We start from the raw sequence: 23,450 nt of genomic DNA, 5'->3' as shown, positions 1-23,450 counted from the left end.
CGGATCTCATACGGAATCATTTCTGATTTGATCACGTAGAGAAACTCCAAACATGGCTCTCTCCATCGCCAGCTCAGAGTCACTCGGCGGGCGATAGAGGTTAGTTATGTTACAAACTTAATAGTGACAAGTGTGTAGGGTATACTTACCTAAAATGATCATAATTAACTGATCATCCGTCTACCGTCTAAATGAGTATTTAATATTAACTTCAACGTTGAAATACGTTTCTCACGTTTAATTATAAATGAGCCTCCTAGTTCCTACTTAATTACCGTCTCATACAATAATTCTTATTGCGTTCATTATAAAGGCTATTTTGCTACAAAAAATTGTAAGGCAAGGTGCCTACATCTTGAATGGAACGCGATTGCTTTGACAAATGACTTTTCTTTGAGTAATGACGGTTTTTAAAGCTTTTTTGCATCATTTCTGAAGTTGGACGTTTTTATTTGATGTAGTTTTTCTTGTAAGACATCGATCCTCGGAAATTGCGTGAAAAACTTTTCGAATAAACGTCGGCCACTTTTTTCGCCGGGAAAAGTCGAGTCTGAAAAAGGTCATTTCGCTATTTGCGTTACTAAGTATACATAGCAAAACGTTAAATAACGATAAATAAATGCTGCTAATTCTGATAAATACAATCTCTAAACTAAATTATTGACAGTTCTTGATCTAGTGCGATCCTTTTCTGAAGGGAGTATTATGAAAGGGACAGCTAAACAATTAGTACGTCTGTTATTTAAATTTAATTTAGAGATTATGTGTAACAGAATTAGACTGTTTATAAACGTTCGAATAAATTAAAATAATAATAATAAAAGAACTGTCTTATTATTTCTTAAGTTTATTTATTACAATTTATTGTCTATTCTTATTATACCTTCCAAATGAAATAAAAAAAGAATTATAATAATAACTAATTGATACCCGCGAGTTCGGTCGCGTGGATTTAGGTTTTTAATCCCGTGAGAACTGTTTGATTTTCCGGGAAAAAAGTAGCCTATGTCACTCTTCCATGCAAAAAATCACGTTGATCCGTTGCTCCGTTGCGACGTGATTGAAGGACAAACCAACAAACAAACACACTTTCACATAAATTTATAATATGGGCAGTGATTAAAAAGATTGATTTCTTTGAAAATTAGGTCATACACGGCTTCACGCCTTTTGTAACTTAATGTTAAAAAAATCTCTCGCAAGGTTCTTGCTTATTATAAAAGTGAATAGTAAACTTACGAGTCACGATAAGTAAGAGCATGCTAGTACCTCATTACTTACCCCTGAGGCCTGTCGGAGGCACCTTGTTACTGTAATTGGTACGTTGAGACGTAAAACGACCGTGATATTTAAAAATCTCAATTCATATGACTATGTTAAATTTAAATTCATTTATTTTGCCATAAGACCTACCGGTATTTTATCCATTGTTCGAATTCTTTTTGTTTAAATTTAAGTACATAATAATATAGTCATTTGGTGTGACAAAAAAATCTTTGAAAATCTTTAAATAACTGTTTGCTAAAAAATCGACGTTATGGTTTCATAAAAACTGCTCTACTTCAGAAAATTACGTTTTAAATTAAGTTACCGCTCTCCAAGGGCCTCCTCCTCCGGGTCTCCTCTCAGAGTGGAAGGGTTTTGTCCATAGTCCACCACGCTGGCCAAGTGCAAGGCTGGCAGATTGGCAGACTTCACACACCTTTGAGAACATTATGGAGAACTCTCAGGCATGCAGGTTTACTCGCGATGTTTTCTTTCCTTCACCGTTAAAAGTAAGGGATATTTAATAAGTTATAGTGCAATCAATATTAACTGGCATGTTTCCACTTGAGACCGTCATTAATCTCAAATGATCCTTGTTGGTCGAAATAAAAACATTTTATTTTATTTATTTATTTATTTTATTAACAATAACAATAGGATTAAGGCGTGGCGGGGGAATTCAAAAGTATCAACACTATGAGGTTGAACCGGCTCCTTTAAAAATGAATATTATATGGTTTAGTTTATTTAGCTATTGGTATTTAGGTTTATTTTACACCACCTCCCATTGTCCATTTGTTCGTTTTTTCCCTAGCGTTAAGGTTGTCTGGAAGAGATCGCTATTTAGCTATAAGACCGCCTTTTTGTACCTACTTATTAAGATTTCTTTTTGTAACTTGTCATTTGTGTTTCTGTGGTGCAATAAAGTATATACATACATACATATATGGGCTCTATGAGTGTTTTTTTTTACTACCTCTATTGTTTACGTGGCATGTCGAATGTAATTTTAGTATTATTGCTAATGACGGTCTCAAGTGGAAACACGTCAGTATATTTTGAATGCACTATACTTAAAACACACATAACTTCGAAAAGGTAGAGGAGACCTCCGATTAGAAGGCGGACGTCCAAACCACTAGTCTATCACAGTTTGTTATACTTATTACATTCAATTTAATATGTTAACGACATACGATGGCTTTCTGTACCCGTAGTACAAGATTTTACGTCTCACCATACCAAACCAAATTCGAGAGTCGAAATACTTCTGCGTTACAGTAAACTGGATCTTAAACGCCTTGTTTTAAAGCTCAAGTTTGTCTACACTTCTACAGCCAGCGCTCCAAGCGGAAACATTGCGAAATTAAAATCAGTGGCATTGAATATTTGACTTCAATTCAAGGCTGTTTAGGTCCATTTTACTGTAACGCGGAAGTATTTCGACTCTCGAATTTGGTTTCGTTTGGTGAGACGTAAAATCTTGTACTACGGGTACTGGCTAACAGTTCAACTAAATACCGCATTTAGTTGAACTGTTAGCCAGAAAGCCAGCGCATGCCGTTAACACCTAGGCCGATCACTTAATCTTTCCTAATGTGTTGAGGATTGTCGTAATGGATTGCAAAGGTTATGCGGCCATTGTGATGTGTGGAATGGCCTGTTAACTCCAGACTAATAGGTAGGGCCTAATTCGGGAGATTAGTGGGCCTCTCACAAGTTTTATCCTCAAACTTTCGAGCCTCAATAGCTCAACAGGTAAAGGAGTGGACTGATAACCGAAAGGTCGACGGTTCAAACCCCGCCCGTTGCACTATTGTCGTACCTACTCCTAGCACAAGCTTGACGCTTAGTTGGGGAGGAAAGGGGAATATTAGTCATTTAATATCTTTCATTAAAAAAAAAATTAAAAAATATCTGAAGGGGTGGAATTTCCAAAAATTCTGAGATAAGTGCTTTGTCATTTTTAACCGCAAGCCCAAATGTCTATTTTCATGGATATACCTAACTTGAAAAATGACGAACTTTCATACAAAATTTCAACCCCCTATTTAACCCCATTTGAGATGAAATTTTCAAAAATACTTTATTAGGAGATGTCTACGTAAAAACGGAATCCACTGGGGCCGATTCTCTTGTACACAATCTCTAAACTAAGCTAAATTAACAGGTCTAAATCTAGTGCTATCCTTTTCCCCAAGCAACATTATGACAGGGATAGCGATATGGATTTAGACGTATCATTTTAGTTTAGAGTTTGTGTACAAGAGAATCGGCCCCATTGTCAAAATTTCGTTGGAAAACGTTGCGTTTTCCGGTGCGGGAAATATTTGGTAAACTACTTATGCACCACGAACGTGGAGGTGTGGCCGAATGCCATATAAAATAGAAGTATTACAAAATGAAGCCATAAACGTAGCCCAGCAAGGTATAAGGCTGGTTTAAAGCTGGAGATTGACTTATTACAGTACGCGTTGTCTCTGTCGTTGATACCGACAAAACGTCACAAAGGTATGAGTGACAGAGACAACGGTCTACAAAGTCGAAATGTTATTCTAAAGATCGATGTACAACATTTCTTGCTGGCTACTGTACCGTTTATTGGTAACTAGATGATGCCCGCGACTTCGGCCGCGTGGATTTATGTTTTCAAAAATCCCATGGAAACTCTTCGATTTTCCGGGATAAAAAGTCTATGTCCTTTCCCGGGGTACTAGCTATCTCTGTACCACGTCACAATACTGACTGACGTGACTGACTTTTTGCGTTGCGTTGCTGACAAGTATTTTTAAGGCTGGTAGGCGGTAAGGCTTTATATCAACTGATAAGAATTTTTTAAATCTGTGACGCGCCTTCCTGTAAAGTACGATGTTTTTCCTTGCAGGTGTCGAGTCATAACAAATAATGTTACAAGGTGTTACAGTAAAACTGACTGTGCCTTTTGTGGCACTGAATGTAGCAGGAATAGTATGTTATTTTTCATAAGTTTAATAATTATAATAAAAAAAACAATAGTAAAAAAAAGTCAGTCTTTGGTTTGAGTTAGAAAAACTCGATACATTAGGTATACCAAAATGTTACAAGTCAATCTCCAGCTTAATATATGTATAATCGTGTGCTGAAATCGAGTCCATTAACTAAAAAGCAAAATGCAAATCCGGCACGAACTAATGAGGGAATCGGAACATTAACAAAAACTTTGCCAAGTGGCATGCAAAGCATGCGGAATCGCATGATCTGAGCCCAATAAATCGTTGATGCCTAACAATTTCGCATTTCGGGTCACTATTTATCGGTTAAAAACGTTGAAATTACTGCTCGGGCGCTCGATAAACTGCCTACGGAACTTGTAAAATAGCAAATAAATATCTCAATCGGGGCGAAGTAAAATATGCGCCCCGCACACGAAACGGATTTTGTAGGGTGTTGTGGTGAAGCGGCGATGGTGTAGACGTAAAATAGACATTCAAATAAAACGAATGAGTGATTCCCATAATGTTATAGTGGGAAATTCTGGCCATGTTGATGTAGGTAGGTATGTACTGTAGAGGTACTTAAACTATGTAGTTTATTATACATTCTTACTTTAAGCGATTTGTCACTATTTTTATTTCTTGTATTTTAACCACGCGTTCAGGAAGCTTCGAGATGTCTTCTTGTCCAAAATGCCTCAGTGCTTGAAGACCAAAACCTTCAAACAGTGCGTGTTGCCAGTGATGACATATGGATCCGAGACTATGCTATAAGTATCTATGTAAAATACCAAGATGTTTTCCTTTAGCGTGAAATCAAGATGTGAAAAGCGGAGCGAGACCAATATTATTAATCTATGATGTGAAATTTAATTACTTAAAATGCACTTATCTCCGGAAAGAAGTTAACTACTAGACTATCACTTCAGTATTTAGGTATCTATAACATACGTAGTAATACAGATAATTTAACCGCAAGAGTACGCATATACAAGGTTTTTGCATGAAAACAAAATCGTAAAATGTTAGCGGGGGACAGGGGAGAATGCTTTGTTGTTTTTGGTGGGCTCAAAAGTCACGTAATCAAGACAATGTGCGGAATGAGGGTACCGAACGGGCGTGGGCTGACTTTTATGCTAAGCAACTGCCTAAGCTGGGCGATCGAGGGTGTCCGGCTATTAGGCGTCTATAGGTGATCTGTGACCTATTATCACCAAGGTAATATCTTACACGTGCTCCTAAACTTTGTTTCATCACTCAATATATAAACCACTAATTATTTTGAGACAATTAAAGTACAAGTATAGATACCTAGTTCAAAACTATGCTCGCCTACCAAACTAACACCCATTTACCCCAATATCAAATCAAGTCCTGTCCAAAAAGCCGTTTAGTTCGGAAAACCTTGACACTTATCAAATCTATTTAATCAGCCAAAAGCTTGAAACTCGGTAAACGTATTTCACTCTACCCAGCGATATTTAATGATCTACTAGATGCGGCGCTTTATAGTTACATGTTCCAACAAAAACATTGGTGTTCATATTTCCGTCAATCCGTTAGACGCAGTACGTTTCGACGAACACAGATGATTTAGAACAGACTATAGATACTGAAGCTATCATCATCAACCGATAGACGTTCACTGCTGGATATAGGTTTATATATTTCTGTATAGGGATATGTTTGTGGGTGCAATAAAGATTTCTAAATAAATAAAAATAAATAGGTCTCTTGTAGGACTTCGCCACACATAATAATCATTTATTTGCAAGAATATTGGTACAAGAAAGATGGAAGTTTATAATATAATCAGCTAGGCCATAACATTCTTCTAAATTAATAGTGTGCAAATATTTTTCGACTAACAATGAACGTAATAAGTTAAATTAAAATTCAAATGATGATGATGTACAAATTTAATTTTTACAAAAGGACTTTGCCTAAAATTGATTACATGACTGACAGGAGCGCGAACACCGATGTTCGTTGGAACATGTTACTATGAAGCGCCGCATCTAGTGAAACATTTATATCGCTGGCTCATCCAGTTTTTAGCACGATATTAAAGTAGTCAAAAGCACAGCTGACACAGAGATACGAAAACTAATTGCGCTAATCATGCAATGTGGTTTTTTCGAGTCGTGGCACACAAAAAAAAAACAAAAATATGATAATTATCCGAAAAATTGCTGTTATGAAAACTTAGATGGAGTTTGTATTTTTGGTCTTATTTCTTACCTTATTTTCCTTGGAACGGGTTGAATGTTGGAATTTTTCCGGCTGTCAGCGCTCTTTACGCTAATTGGGTGTTTCTGTTCCATTGTTCGGAAGATTTGGGGTATAATGGAAATAAATATAACAAGATTTGCGTTGGGGAAAATGATTATATAGAGAGAGCCAGCGCGTGCCAGACCTCCCTTATTTTATAAAAGCTGAAAGTTTCTCTGCGTATATTGTCCCCAAAACGGGAAGTAATACCCCCACCACAATCGTCGTACCTACTCCTAGTACAAACTTTAAGCTTAGTTGGAGGGGAAAGGGGAATATTAGTCAGCACAATAAACTTGGCTAATATTTTAAAAAATAGTTTACTAAATCACATATAGACAGCGTTGTCCGTCATTAACTTGCAGTGCTGTACATCAAAGTGTTAGGTATATCTTGTACGATGGTACGGAACCCTTCGTGTGCGAGACAGACTCGCACATAGCCGCTTTTTTATTTTTTTATTTCCACTGACGATAAAACAGCAATGCAATATTTCGGCCGCGATCGCGTTGTCAGAACAAAAATGTATAGTTTAAATCTAAATGAAAGTTTAAATTATTTTTATAGCATTCTTACGTCAATTATAGATGGCTGCGTTCCGAAAAAAAAGCGAAGTCCTGTATCCTCGAGGTACAATTACCCCGAATGGTACACGGTCGAAATAATTCGCAACATAAAACTGAAAGCGAATCTTCACCGACGGTATAAAGTGAGTGGACTTAAAGCAGATTACGATGCGTTCGCTAAGTGTAGGGCAAAAGTTAAGATCATGATAGAACTCGCTCATGAGAACTATCGTCTCCGGGTTCAGAATTACCTCCACAAGGATCCAAAATCGTTCTGGAATTATACTAAATCAAAAAGGGGTAATAGGAGTGTTCAAAAAATTCTAAAGAACGGGGAGGTATTGACTGATCAGCAATGTGCTACAGAGTTCGCTGATTTTTTTCATTCTGTCTATCGTTCACACCGAGCGGAGTTGGACGTTAGCGCAGCCATCGCAGCAGCAGGAGGGCAGAATGGGGCGGCGCGGGTACATGTGGGAAGCCTGACTTTGGACGAGGTGAGGCAGGCACTTAAAAAACTCAAGCCGAAGAAGTCAGCGGGACCGGATGGTATACCGCCTTACCTGTTCAGAGATTGTCGATTCGTCCTGGCTGAGCCGTTATTATACATATACAATCAGTGTCTCGAGGCAGCGGTGTTTCCCGAAAGGTGGAAAGTGACTAGAGTCGTCCCGGTACCCAAAGGCGGGTCTGCAACTCAGGTAGAAGGGTACAGACCGGTGGCTGTGCTGTCAACTCCAGCAAAGGTGTTGGAATCAGCGTTGCATGAAAGTATTTACACCCAAGTAAGGTCGCAACTCTCTGACAATCAACACGGATTCAGACCAGCGAGAAGCACAACCAGCAACCTTCTCTGCTATATGTCTCAGATCGTTCCAGCAGTTGACAGTGGAAGGCAGGCAGATGCCGCATACTTTGATTTCCGGAAAGCCTTCGATTTGGTGGAAAATGACGTTCTGCTAAGAAAGTTGGCGGCGATTGGTTTCACTCCGCATTTACTTAAATTTTTTGCGAGTTACATGGGTGACAGGATGCAATATGTGGAATATGGGGGTTATAGATCAGAATCGTACTACACAAGGTCTGGGGTGAGTCAGGGCAGTAACCTAGGACCCCTGCAATTTATTTTGATGATTAACGACCTGCCACAAGTCGTCAAGGACGCTAAGTGTTTGTTGTTCGCGGACGATCTCAAGCTATCTCTGGATATACGCGACACGAGTGACTGTGTGAGGCTGCAACAGGATATAGACAGAGTAGTCAAATGGAGCAAGGACAACATTTTGGACTTTAATCACTCAAAATGTGCAGTGATCACCTTTTCTAAGGCGCACTCCCCTGTCCATTACGAGTATAAGGTTGACGGGGTGCCAATGCTTCGAGTATCCGAAGTTAGGGACTTAGGGGTTAATTTGAATAAGGAGCTTACGTTTCGTACGCATATTGTGAAATGCTGCAAGAAAGCTTATAGAAATTTAGGTTTCTTACTTCGTACCGTCGGTGGCTTTACCAACATGAACGCTGTGGTCGCACTGTATAATGCGTTAGTTAGGAGTCAGTTGGAAGGGAACGCAGTCATTTGGTCTCCGCATGAGACTAAATATAGACTCATGTTGGAGCGGGTGCAAAACAAATTTGCTAGGTTCCTCTACCTGAAGCTGTATGGGGTATACCCGTTCTACCCCTTAATGTATCCTACGTTATTTGTTTTAGGTATGGTCGGGTACAATGAGCTGAGAGTTAGGCGGGAACTAGCACTTGTTACATATATTTTTAAAGTAATAAGAGGGGCGCTGCATAGCCCGGATGTTTTAGGGCAAGTCAGGTTTCTAGTCCCGGATGGATACGTGGGTCGGAGACGCAGGCCGCCGCTGCTGTGGGTACCGGTGGGGCGCACCAGCCTGCTCAGCAAGGCGCCGCTGACGCGCGCGCTTCGCACCCTTAACGTCATAGCGGGGAAAACTGACCTGTTTTGTTGTGCTCTGAGTGAATTCACAAGAGTTGCATTGGGGACTATCTGCTACGATAGTGGGGGTTTAATATAAGTTTTTTTTAATTTTTAGTTTAATATATTAATTAGATTTAGATAATATTTAAGGCTTAATCTAGTGCATTAGGACCATTTCCTGTAATGCTAGATTTAAAGAGTTGAATAAATAAATAAAATAAAAAAAATAAAAAAGCGGGCGTCAAATTCATGAGTTTTGGGCGACTAATAAATCGCGTATTGGACACATAAATCAAGGTGATGTTAGTGCGATTTTTTGGCCGACAACGATTGTGACGACAATGTGAATTTCTCTCAAACGTAGCGCTTGACACAAATGAAAGGCTGTGCGATTTATAACGGTGATGCGATTTCAAGCATCATCAGATGTCCACTGCTGGACATAGGTCTATGGTAGGGACACAACCTTGCACCACCTTAAAAAACCTACACTTTTTGTTGATCAATAATTATTGTCGAATTTGTAAAGATAATGGTGAAAGATAAAACTTAAGCTACGAGGATTCCAAATTCCAAACGCACCTTTCGATCGACGTGATTTTTTGCATGAGCATAGTTTAAGGGTTAGATATATAGAGCGCAATCTGACTTAGCTTAGACTTAATTTAATTCAAAACAACTTTATTGTTAATAGATTTACAGAGAGTAAGAATACAGGATACACTTAAAAAACAAAGGGCGACCTTATCACTAAAGTGATCTTAGTAGTGAGTTAAGACAGAGTTAAAACGGACAGAGCTATATCTCTCACATAAGTAAATCTGTCTCGTTTTAACTCAATCTTAAGTCTGAGCAAAGACATAGGCTGATTTTTATCCCGGAAAATCAAAGAGTTCCCACGGGACTTTTAATAAACAAATTCCACACGGACGAAGTCGCGGGCATCATCTAGTATCTAGTAATAACATAAATGAGCTTTAAATGAGATACTAGGACATGGTACATAATTCTTTTGGCAAGTAACCCCTATACTAATTCGGTTGGGCGGCCGCGCGTGTAGCGGTGGACGTTAGCTATATAAATGCGAGTTAATATTATTAGTGGCTAATTGAAGCTGACTTTGCTGGGGGAAATCGAATTTTAACTTAACACATTACCCTTTGTCTTGGAAGAATTAAATTCGCAGCTCTCTGGATTCCTTTGACACCACATTTTTGTATTTATTATACGAAGTTAATGAAAGAAAGAAAATGCATTTATTTGTTGTTGGTGTCACAGATAAAAAAAAAAAAAACAAAGTACAAATGTAACATTTTCATCTGTGACACCACCCCAAATGGGTGTACAGCTCAGTATAATGTCTTGCATCATATGCGTTAACACACATAAGATGCTGGACGCTGATTTTCAGCTGTGAGTAATTTTGACCCAGTTATTTTTTGATATGATAACATCAAAAAATAACTGTTAGTACATTTTATTTGACGACCTCCCTGGCGCAATGGTAAGCACTGTGGTCTTATTTGTGGGAGGTCCCGGGTTCGATTCCTGGCAGGGGTTTGGAATTTTATAATTTTATAATTTCTGGTCTGGTCTGGTGGGAGGCTTCGGACGCGGCTAGTTACCACCCTACCGGCAAAGCCGTGCCGCCAAGCGATTTAGCGTTCCGGTACGATGCCGTGTAGAAACCAAAGGGTCAAATGCATATTCTTGTGCTCTATAACATCACCCTGCGTTACCTATCTGTTGAGCTAGTTGCCGCGGCCGAAAAACATATTTTATTCGTGAGCTCTTATATTTTTTCGAAAAAAAAATACTCAATTACCTATTCAGTCTAAAAAGTAAATAAATACTAAATCACCAACAGAACGTATAAGGCAATTTGCAAATTACTTTTTAGTTAGCAACATCTGGTATCTTTTTGCTTTATCTTTTTTTCTTTCGGCAACACAGCGGGCGCTGAAAATAAAATCATGCATTCCGCAATTAAATTTATTAAAAACTTTTACTGGCAGAACACTAGTTTATAAAGTGGGTCGGTTTTAGGGTTGCCACCTAATAACTTTTGTCCACGCACATGCAAATACGGTATTTGACAACTAGTCAAATCAGTAACTTTTTATCAAAAGTCAAAACGCGCGCTTAGTATGCGAGATTCTATAAAATAACGGTCTAATGATTGTGTGACGTCACAATCATTTGACGTGGTTTTTTTAGTTAAATCGATAATTATTTAAAATGGTTATTACACTTAAAACCAACAAAGGACGTGGATTTTACGTATTTTGGAAGACCCTCTATTTAATAATCACTGAGAAATTATTAATTTTTGATGTAGTCAAATACCCAATTGTGGGACTAACTCCCTTTGGCAGTATTTTTTTTAAAATTCCGATACAAGTTAGCCCTTGACCGCAATCTCACCAGGTTGTAAGTGATGACGCAGTCTAACCTGGAAGGACTCCGCCAATGCGTTGCCGAATTTTCAGGAATTTGTTGATCTGCACCTTGAATGAACCCTATGTTGAAATCTAGTGGGGAAAACCTGTGTGTCCTTCTAGGTTAGACTGCATCATCAGTTACAACCAGGTGAGATTGCAGTCAAGGGCTAACTTATATCTGAATAAAAAAAATCCCCATTGGTGAACATTCACGGTTTTACAATAGCAGAGAAGAGAAAAGAGAAGGTGACAACCCTAATGATGCCTCGCAACGTTTACTGACAAGTCTTATGTATTTTGTGAGCGTTACAAAGCAATCAAAAGCCTTTGTCAGTTCTTTACCAAAAATCAGGCTAATATGCCTCCCGCGGTTGTATTTATACGCTGTGCTTCAAAGGCGTATTTAATTTGCTGTTGCTGGATTACTCAGCGGCAATACTTTTATTCAGAGTGGCAACATTTTTCAACTATTAAAATATTTGTCAAGTGTGACTAATAACGACTTAATTTTGGTAATGGCAGCCAATTATAATTAACTAATTACTATATAACTAAATAATATTATAATGATACAAGATGATACCCGTAACTTCGTCTACGTGGATTTAGGATTTTAAAAATTTTCTCGGAAACTCTTTTTTGTGTGAAAAAACTGGCCAAGTGCGAGTCAGACTCGCGTACTGAAGGTTCCGTACTACAATCGTATTTCATCGACATTTTGCCTAAAAATGCCTAAAATAAAAATCTGTTTTAGAATATACAAGTAAAGCCCTTTCATATGTTATCCCACTTGGTATAGTAATCTTACTTTGAAAGTTGAAAATAGCAATATTTGTTCACGAACACATTTTAATTTTTTTTCTTGTGATGTAACCAGAAATTAACGGTTTAGATTTTTTCCCTCATGTCTGCTATAAGGTCTACCTTACTGCCAAATTTCATGATTCTAGGTCAACGGGAAGTGCCCTTATAGGTTTCTTGACAGATAGACAGGCAGACAGGCAGACAACAAAGTGATCCTATAAGGGTTCCGTTTTTCCTTTTGAGGGTTTCTAGTGCCACCGCTCTATTAGATAAAATATCACGTAAGTGCGGTATACGGGAAAAATATAGCCATCACGTAGGTAGTGTGTGTAGACGATATTAATATTACTCACATAGCAGAGATGATTGCGAGTTCCGAAAGATAATCTAGCGTCGGTCATCCATAACAATTTCCTCAAAGTGATTTATCGATCATACCGTTATTGCGCCGTGATAACATATACAAATCATCCACGAATATATTATGGGATAGTCATAATCGAAGGTTCAATTTTTTTAATCTCGTAAGAACGCTGATAGCCTAGTGGTTAGGACGTTCTAATCTGAGGTCGGGGGGCACGCACCTCTAACTTTTCTGAGTTATGTGCGTTTTAATTGCTTTAACGCTGAAGGAAAACATCGTGAGGAAACCGGCATGCCTGAGAGTTCTCCATAATGTTCTCAAAGGTGTGTGAAGTCTACCAACCCACATATGGCCAGCGTGGTAGACTATGGCCAAAACTCTTCTCTCTGAGAGGAGACCCGTGAACTGTAGTGAGCCGGCGATGGGTTGATCATGATGATGATGATGAACTTCCAGGACAAAAAGTAATCTATGTTCGTCTCCGGGATGCAAGCTCTGTGCACCAATTTAAGAATTAATTTGGTACAGAGACTGTACAAAGATAGCAGACAGACATACACATAAACACACCTTCAAATTTTTATAATACTATATAATGGTGTTTTAAAAATCCCGTGAAAACTCTTATTCCGGGATAAAAATAGCCTATGTCACTCTCCAGGTTTTTATCTATACCCATGCAAAAAACCACGTCCATCCGTTGCACCGTTGTGACGTGATTGAAGGACAAACCAATAAACCAACAAACAAACACACTTTCGCATTAATAATAAGTATGGGTAGTGATTAGTATGGGTTAGAATTTTAATTTAAATACAACACCATTTTTATACTGTCCAGGCAACGAATTTTCCCTGAAAACTATATTATTTATATGTTGGGTACTTTAGCTAATATTTTTTTTAAGGCAAAAGATATAAAAAAAAATTTGCAAAGCGGTCCAGAAACCTCGAAAAAATCGGTGAACATACATTAAAAAAAAATGGTCCGAATTGAGAACCACCTCCTTTTTGGAAGTCGGTTAAAAATATTACCGAAGAAAAAAATGATAACGAATAAAAAACAAAGCACGAATCCGGTCTTTAGGTCAACAATAGCTCTGAAAAACCCACGAAATCCGATGATTGAATATTTTAATACTGGCAGTGTTACGGATGATTTGATTAAAGCGCCCGGGTTTGGAGTTCGCCGTTTTTCTGTTGCCAAATCCATTTCATCGTAATCCATCTATCCATCTGCTTGTTCTGATCCGAAGATGAGCGATGCACTCGATCAATCAAGCGGTGGGATTGTTATAAATTGGGCGGAAAACTTTAGATTTTTTTTTTTTTTTGGAGAAAGACGACAAAGCCATGCGATCTAGATACCTGGTAGAATGTCACGTTGAAACTGATTAGTAATATGGGTAGTGACACCTAGTCACCCTAAGCTGTGATGACCTCGTGCGTACCACATCCGCCTCCTATTCAGTGGGTCGGAGGTTCGATCCCGGGCTTGCACTTCTAACTTTTCCGAGCTATGTGCATTGTGCATCTATCTAAATATATAAAAGGTGACTGACTGAATGACTGGCTGATCTATAAACCCACGCTCAAGCTACTGGACGGATTTGGCATGCAGATAGCTATTATGACGTAGGCATCCGCTAAGAAAGGATTTTTGAAAATTCAACCCCTAAGGGGGTGAAATAGGGGTTTGAAATTTGTTTATTCCACGCGGGCGAAGTCGCGAGCATAAGCTAGTCTATCTATATTATATATATAAAAGGAAAAGGTGACTGACTGACTGACTGACTGAATGACTGACTGACTGACTGACTGACTGATCTATCAACGCACAGCTCAAACTACTGGACGGATCGGGCTGAAATTTGGCATGCAGATAGCTATTATGACGTAGGCATCCGCTAAGAAAGGATTTTTGAAAATTCAACTCCTAAGGGGGTGAAATAGGGTTTTGAAATTTTGTAGTCCACGCGGACAAAGTCGCGAGCATAAGCTAGTATTATATAAAAGGTGACTGACTGACTGACTGATCTATCAAACCACAGCTCAAGCTACTGGACGGATCGGGCTGAATTTTGGCATGCAGATAGCTATTATAACGTAGGCATCCGCTAAGAAAGGATTTTTGGAAATTCAACCCCTGAGGGGGTGAAATAGGGGTTTGAAATTTGTGTATTCCACACGGACGGAGTCACTTGCAATAACGGCGAAGGAAAACATCACGAGGAAACCTGAAAGCCTGAGAGTTCTCCATAATGTTTTAAAAGGTGTGTGAATTTATTTCAATGGATTTATGTTTTGTTTTTCTGATTGTTGCAGACCGAAAAGTGGGTCGATGCTTCTATACAGCCGGAAGAAGGTTCGCTACCGACGCGACGGGTACTGTTGGAAGAAGAGGAAAGACGGGAAGACCACCCGGGAAGACCACATGAAGCTCAAAGTGCAGGGGACTGAGGTAGGTGTTACCTTAAGGGCATATCCGACCTACCTGAATTAGGAAGTTCTAAGTCATCATCATCATCATCAACCAATAGACGTCCACTGCTGGACATAGGTCTCTTGTAGGGACTTCCACACGCCACGGTCTTGCGCCGCCTGAATCCAGCGGCTCCCTGCGACTCGTCTGATGTCGTCCGTCCACCTAGTGGGGGGGTTTTCCAACACTGCGTCTTCCGGTGCGAGGTCGCCATTCCAGCACCTTGGGACCCCAACGTCTATCGGTTGTACGAACTATGTGCCCTGCCCATTGCCACTTCAGCTTCGCAACCCGTTGAGCTATGTCGGTTACTCTAGTTCTCCTACGGATCTCCTCATTTCTGATTTGATCACGTAGAGAAACTACAAGCATAGCTCTCTCCATCGCCCGCTGAGTGACTCTGAGCTTTCTTATGAGGCCCATAGTTAGCGACCATGTCTCGGTTATAAGTAGGAAGTTATAAGTATAAGTAGGTAGTTCTAAGTAGGAAGTAGGAAAGGAAGGCATATGTTTCTGAAATCTGATCACAATTTCCTTAATTTGTCACTGAATCAGTTTACAGATGAAGTTCGACGGCGTCGGACGTGTCGGGTGCAACATTGGCACCAAAAACTTGACCTTTCGCTGTTGGCTCTATTTAAATTAAAACAACCATCATACAAGAAATATCACTTTTTTTTAATTTTCATGGGGGCCCTTTTGATGTTTTTATTATTTGTTGTTATAGCGGCAATAGAAATACACATTCTGTGAAAATTTCAACACTCGGTCTATTATGGTTTACGAGGTAGGTACAGCCCACTGATAGACAGGTCGGACAGCGGAGGCTTAGTAATAGGGTCCCGTATGGATCCTTCGGGTACGGAACCCTAAAAATCATTTCTTAACTTTTCCAACCTCTACTTTCCGCTTTCTCCACACAAGTGAACACGCAGTCGCAGACGCGCGGCGACTGAACCAATCAGGCGACTTAATGCTATTCCACCTTCCTTTTTCCTTTGCTACCTAGGACTAAATACAAAAGCAACCTTTACTTTCGCAACGGTGCAACGGTTTGACGTGATTTTTTGCATGGGTATAGATAAAGACCTGGAGAGTGGCATATGCAACTTTTTATCCCGGAAAATCAAAAAGTTCCCACCCCTAATTAAACGCGGACGAAGTCTTTCCTTTCCTTCCTACTTAGAATTTCCTTATTCAGATGGGTGGAATATGCGCTTTATCTAGCGTACTTGTATAAATGTCCATATCTGTGGACGAGGGTGAATTTTGCGGATGTCATTTGGTTTGGACAGCTGGTTTGGTGACGTCAGCAAATGATACGGACTCGTGTACTCAATAATGAGAGAACGGTCGGCGATATTTCGGCGCTAGTGTTGATTGAGTGGTGTTTCCTGCCTGTTACTCTGGCACGCAAACTGTTTGTACAACAGTTCAATCTAATACTGCTTCCGAATAGCCGTATGTGTTACTGTTTGAACCTGTTGTAGATTTGTTAGCGATGGATAAAGGTTTTTTTGATACTAAACAATATTAAACAAAAAGTAAAGACTAGATTTATTTTTTCAATTTATAAAAGGACGGTTTTTGAAGAAACTTGATTGTCGCCATTTTGGCTCCGATAGTAGTAGTGAGCGTCATGTGAGCGTACATGGAACATAGTGTCAATTGTGTTAACTTTAATGTACCTACACTTCTTTCATCTAATCATAAGTATTATTTTTGTTTCGGATATATTCTAATATGTTATATGTTATGATTCATAACATGTTAATATACGAAACAAAAATAGTAGGATAAAAAAACCGGCCAAGTGCGAGTCGGTCATGAAGTCGCACATGACTGCTTCCGTACTATCATACTACAAGTTAAAACACTACGAAAATGAAAATGAAAATGAAAAAAGGACCTTTTTTTTAAATTTGCATGGCGGCCATTTTGTCTCCAAATTAACAGGTTACCCAACGTTTTGTGCATAGATTATAAGGGGAATGAAAAGATAACAAAAAAAAATTCATTAAGCACCCCCTTCAGAAAAACAAATTGCTATTGACCGGTGCCCCTTCGAAACGGTTTGATGAATAAGCAAATGAATCTGTACCAATTAACTACGGGACGGGTACCGCTAATTGGAACGGTACCACAGAATACATAATAGTACAGACACCGGTACGCGGTCTGTGTCTGGCGTCTGCATACATTTTATTTTGATACATTGATTATTGAATTCATCATTTTGGATGGGTGTCACTTAGACAGTTAATAATTTTGTGGTAGAGTGGCCAAGTTTTCTACTTTTCGCAATGATTTTTATAATTGTCCGTATCAAAAATAAAAGCGGTCAAGCGCGAGTCAGTCTCATGTATGAAAGTTCCGTACCTTTTCTGTAATTGTTTTCCTGCTTAGTTAATTTTCTCCATTTGAAAATATAAATTTTTCATACCAAAACTTTTTTTACGTGATGTAACTACAAATTATCGATTGTCGGATTTTTTCATGCCCCTTATACAGTTAATAATTTTGTGGTAGAGTGGCCAAGTTTTCTACTTTTGTCAATAATTTTTATAATTGTCCGTATCAAAAATAAAAGCGGTCAAGTGCGAGTCAGTCTCGTGTATGAAAGTTCCGTATCTTTTTATGTTATTCTGTAATTGTTTTCCTGCTTAGTTAATTTTCTCCATTTGAAAATGTAAATTTTTCATACCAAAACTTTTTTTACGTGATGTAACTACAAATTAACGATTGTCGGATTTTTTTATGCCCCTTCGCAACGGTTTGATAAAAGCAAAGGAATCTGTACCTATTAACTACGGGACGGGTACCGCTAATTGGAATGGTACCACAGAATACACAATAGTACAGATACCGGTACGTGGTCTGTGTCTGCATACATTTTGTTTTTATACACGGTTTATTTTATCATTCATTATTTTTGTCACTTCACTTATACAGTTAATAATTTTGTAATGGTGTGGCCAAGTTTTCTAATTTTTAATTGTCCGTATCAAAAAATAAAACCGTTCAAATGTAAGTTCCGTACCTTTTCTGAGAGGAGACCCGTGCTCTGTAGTGAGCCGGCGATGGGTTGATCACGATCAAATTGTAAGGTCACGGTCTTGGGCCTCCTAAATCCAGCGGCTCCCTGCGAATCGTATGATGTCATCTGCCCACCTATACTGTAGCGTGTTGTAAAGTAACAGTGCATATTGTAAATTTCGAATGGCGTTTCGTAACTTTGTAACAAAAGGCGCCTAAATTTGTAACAATGCCTACCCATGGTTTACACTAACAATTTATTTGGTGAAAAAGAAAGAAAAATATACCGCGAAAAAAGGTGCACTTTAAAATATATGCCAGAAAGCGCGCCATTAAATTTTATTTAGGAACCGGAAAACAAAACTTTAGTGTAAAACGTAAATTGTCCCACACCGCGACGCAGTTCGCTTTAGGTATAAAAACCGGCCAAGTGCGAATCAGACTCGCGCACTGAGGGTTCCGTACTACAATCGTATTTTATCGAAATTTTGCACGATAATTCAAAAACTACGCTACATAAAAATAAATAAAAATCTGTTTTAGAATGCAAAGGTGAAGCCTTTTCATAATGATGCCCCACTTGATATAGTTATCTTACTTCGAATGTTGAAAATACTAATTATTAGTTCATGACCACATTTTAATTTTTTTTGTGTGATTTAACCACAAATTCACGGTTTCCAGATTTTTCCCGTAACGTCAGCTACAAGACCTACCTACCTGCCAATTTCATGATTCTAGGTCAACGGAAAGTACCCTGTAGGTTTCTTGACAGACCGGCAGACAGACAGACAGACAGACAGACAGACAACAAAGTGATCCTATAAGGGTTCCGTTTTTCCTTTTGAGGTACAGAACCCTAAAAACGGGGCTTGAATAGTGCAACAATTAAGAATAACAGAAAAATACGTGCGGTAAAACCTTTTGTACACTATAACACAATTCATAACACTTAAAACCACCGCGTGGGCGTTCTGAAATCCAGTATAAACTGTTAAACGTTCTAATTTACGATAGGTTTGTTTCTGTACGTACTCGCATTTTGGAATAGTGCCAATTAGGGAAAGGTGGGGAAGACGTGGGACCGCAATCTTGTTCGGGCTTATCACTTTTCTCGTTCATTCAGCCTAGAAACTCTTTATTGTATACTTTGAGTGCAAACTTGGAGTATTCTCCTTCAGGCTATCGACTTTTGCTCAAGTTATCTAGTTCCTCTCCAACTTTTCATAGTAAACAGCTTCAAGGTCATCACTAAAATATATTAGTAAATATACCATAATTTGAATTTGTATTTTAGTGGTCGTGAATTTTGTCTAACATCTAAATACTATAGGTCTAACTTTGTCCGCATGGATGTAGTATGAAGAATTCCGTAGAAACTCTTTGGTTTTCCGAGATAAATAATAATAGCCATGCCATTCTCTAGGTCTTTGACACAAGGTCATTTGTATACACAATTTAGATCCATTTTGATTTAGGTATGTTGTGTGATACAACAAATTCCTGAAAAGCCGGAAACGCATTGGCGGTTCCCTTAGTGCTACAAATGTTAAACATCGTGACCTGCTCGTTATTATTATAATATTAACTAGTAACTCAGTCAATGTAATTAAAAGAAAAAACAGGCTAAATTTTAAGCAACAACAAGTTGGACATTTTAATTCCAATATCTGTTGTAACTAAAATTCTTAACACTTACGCCGTGGCATTTTAAATTTGCAAATTCATGGTTTTTTGGTTCTCGGTATCAGAGAGCAGAACATTGTTTTGCTCGTGTTCCAAGTTTGGAAGTGTGCCAATTAAGGAAAGGTGGAAGTTGTGCCACGACCTTGTTTAGGTATATCACTGTTATCGTTGCTAGTGTCTACGTATGTTCTAGCTTTGGGATGTGTATTGTTTCTAGCTTTGTCTTATCTCGAGGTTGTGGCACAAAGTACCGTGGATTTGAATAGTTTGTTGCTTTATATAAATCTTTCATCATATTATCACAGATCTGCGATAACCTAGTTAGGACGTTCGCCTTCTACTCGGAGGTCAGGGGTTCGATCCCGGGCACGTACCTCTAACTTTTCGGGGTTATGTGCATTTTAATTAATTAAATATCACTTGCTTTAATGGTGAAGGAAAACATCGTGAGGAAACCTGCATGCCTGGGAGTTCTCCATAATGTTCGCAAAGGTGTGTGAAGTCTACCAATCCGCACCAAGGTCAACTTCAGGGCCACTGCTCTTTGAACGATGTCAGTCACTTTCCCTTCTGGGTAGGCAGGCAGGGCACATAGTTCGAAAAACTGATAGACGTTGGGGTCCCAAGGCGCTGGAATGGTGACCTCGCACCGGAAAGCGCACTCTTGGAAGACTAGGTAGACAGAAGACATCAAACGAATAGCAGTGAGCCGCTGGATTCAGGCTGCGCTAGGCGAAGTTCCCAAAGAGATTTATGTCCAGCAGTGGATGTCTATCTGTTGATAATGATAATGATGATGATTGTCTTTATTTGTTTGTTTATTTGAATAGAGAATAATGGTAGATTAGTTAAGAAGGACGGAAGGAAGGAAGGAAGAAAAAGATACCTACATCAAAGGAGAATCAAAGGTAAAATCGTAAAAGCTTTATACGAAGTAACATAAACCCTTGAGGAATCAGGAAATCTTACGAAAGGAAACTAAACTAGTTAATAGAAGGTAAACATTTTCGTATAAAGAACTGCGATTCAATAAAATGTTTTCGTGAAGTTACCATCATATTACCAATATTAAGCTCGAAAAAGACAAAAATTTGTATAATATGGAACAATTTAATTTTAATTATAGATACATAATATAAGAGGATACACCGTTATGACGTAGAAAAAAATCCGGCCAAGTGCGAGTCCTTTCATATGATACCCCACTTGGTATAGTAGGTAACCTTACTTTTAAAGTTGAAAACACCAATGATTTTTTCATGAACACATTTTAATTTTTTTAATGATGTCGCGACAAATTCACCGTTTTCGGATTTTATCCTTACTGACTGACTGATCTATCAACGGACAGCTCAAACTACTGGATGGATCGGGCTAAAACATGGCATGCAGATAGCTACAGTAGCGGATAGTAGAATGGATGTAGAATGGATTTTTGAAAATACAAGACCTAAGAGGGTAAAATAGGGTTTGAAATTTGAGTAGTCCACGCGGACGAAGTCGCGGGAATAAGCTAGTTGGGTTATAATAATCAAAAGTTAAATAAGCTATCGCTATCATTTACACTATTGGCTTTACTGAAACACGCAATACTGTCACTTGCTTACTGAGAACTTCACACTTTAGTGATGAGGTCGCCCTTTGTTTTTTAAGTGTATCCTGTATTCTTACTCTCTGTAATTTTAGTAACAATAAAGTTGTTTTAAATTAAATTAAATTAAACTTTACTCATACCTAGTACGAGTTTAAAAATATCGATAACGTTGATAGATTTCGAGCATCTAAACAGTGTAACATTAAAGAATAAGGCTAAGCGTATTCTGACACGCACGCGACGTAGCTCAGAACAGTGCAGGACACAGCAGATTCTGTATCTAATGCCTGAACGTACTAAGAGCTGCGTACGCTACGGCGCAGGCACATGCGAAGCAAAGCATGTGTTTGTGCTGCTCTGCGTTGTGTTGTGGTATCGGCACATATTTCTGCGCGACGAATGCACGTCAATTCAGTAAGATCTATTTATTATACTACATAGCTATAATGTATAACGACACAACTCTAACGAGCCTGTGTCACTTGGCTGCATCGCAGCATAATATGCACGTGACCTTTGTCTGCCTCAACTGCCCTACTTTGCAAAATCTGTACTGTGCTGTGTTAAGCCACCTGCGACTCAGAATATGCTTCGACTAACGCATCGTTTCTTATTTCCCTAATCTCTATCCCAGTGACTCGTTCAATGTCATTTGTCCAGCTAGAGGGGACTTCCAGAGCTTTCCGGTGCGTGTTCGTCTTCTAGCACGTTGGAACCCCAACGTTTATCGGTTTTTTGATCTATGTGCCGTGCCCATTGCCATTTCAGCTTTGCAACCCGTTGAGCTACTCTGATACTCTTACGGATTCCTCATTTGTGATTTGATCACGCCATGGTGGGTGCAAATATACTTTTACGGACACCTTGTGATATGCGTCAGCCTCAGTGGGGTCAGCTCATTGTGTTATTTATTTATCGAAGAGTATGATATTCGAAAACTGCCAACGTTGCTCGGATGGAACTCATATTAAGTTTACTATTGGTGCCGGTAAAGTTCTGGGTCCTATCTCTGTGATAGCATCAGTGCGAGTGAAATACCAATGCTACATCGTGTTGTCTCATTTATTTGTGGAAACTAGTGATGGGTATACTTGCTAATTCTAAATCATTTCCATTTAGAGAAATTATTATTTTCCTCCACAGAGATTTTAGAGGCGATTTTCATATGTGATTTTTTTAATTTTATCACTTTAACAATCATTTGCTATCTCTCTTTAATGCTTTATTGTTGGTCTCTTTTTACCATGCCTACTTGCAATAATTACAATTAATGATATATTTTAATGATTTCCCTACAGTAGGCATAGTATAAAACCCATACTTTTGGCAAGATAGTTGACCTATAGAGTCAAAATGGCGCGTGAGATCTCATTTTCTACGGATTGCCTACCTATTTGTGAAATCGCAAGGTGATTGGTAGTATCGGTAAGTAACAAAATGTGTATAAATCTCGCAAATTGCTGATGCGCATGGTCGCCATTTTAGTGACGTCAGCATTAGACTGAAGTTTCGAGCTGATGGTAAATTTTTATTTCGGCTGACGTCAAAATGACGTCATTTCAATGTTAAAGAGATATGGTTCCAGCGCAATAGCAATTTGCGGGACTTATACCTACGTTATAGAAACAAATATTGGCAGTTCTCAAAATTGATTTGACTTCCTTTCAGACTTCTTACTTTTCATACCTATATGATTTTGCTAAACTTTGTTTTGCTGAAAACATCAAACATTTTTTTAAAACTCAAAGTCGTTAGTAAAAGCAATTTGTATTGTCAATTACAAACAACTTACACGTTCGAAGAAATATGTTATTACAGTGCGTGTTAAAGTTATTTAGTAGTAGATGGAATTAATTTCAGATTTTTCATAAGTAATTTTGCATGCCTAATTTACCATTTAAGGATTTCATCATTTCAGTCACTTTTTTCAAAAATATTGAAAAAAGTGACTGTGACATACGGACGGACACACAGACATGACGAATCCATAAGGGTTTTGTTTTTTGTCATTTGGCTACGGA

The 23,450-nt window shown here is 38.6% G+C and overlaps 1 protein-coding gene across 3 annotated transcripts in view; it reads left to right on the top strand.

Moving 5' to 3' along the window:
• Camta (Calmodulin-binding transcription activator) overlaps positions 1-23,450 on the top strand; it is a 202,377-nt gene that overhangs the window by 117,230 nt on the left and 61,697 nt on the right. For all 3 annotated transcript variants that reach the window (XM_069503606.1, XM_069503604.1, XM_069503603.1), the window contains one exon: positions 14,957-15,092. In XM_069503606.1, the coding sequence (XP_069359707.1) occupies positions 14,973-15,092 (120 nt within the window). In that variant the 5' untranslated portion in view covers positions 14,957-14,972. The remainder of the gene's footprint in view (positions 1-14,956; positions 15,093-23,450) is intronic.

Source organism: Maniola hyperantus, chromosome 15 (genome assembly GCF_902806685.2).
Source record: "Maniola hyperantus chromosome 15, iAphHyp1.2, whole genome shotgun sequence".
NCBI classification, from domain to species: Eukaryota; Metazoa; Arthropoda; class Insecta; order Lepidoptera; family Nymphalidae; genus Maniola; species Maniola hyperantus.
This window is presented reverse-complemented; position numbering and strand designations above follow the sequence as displayed.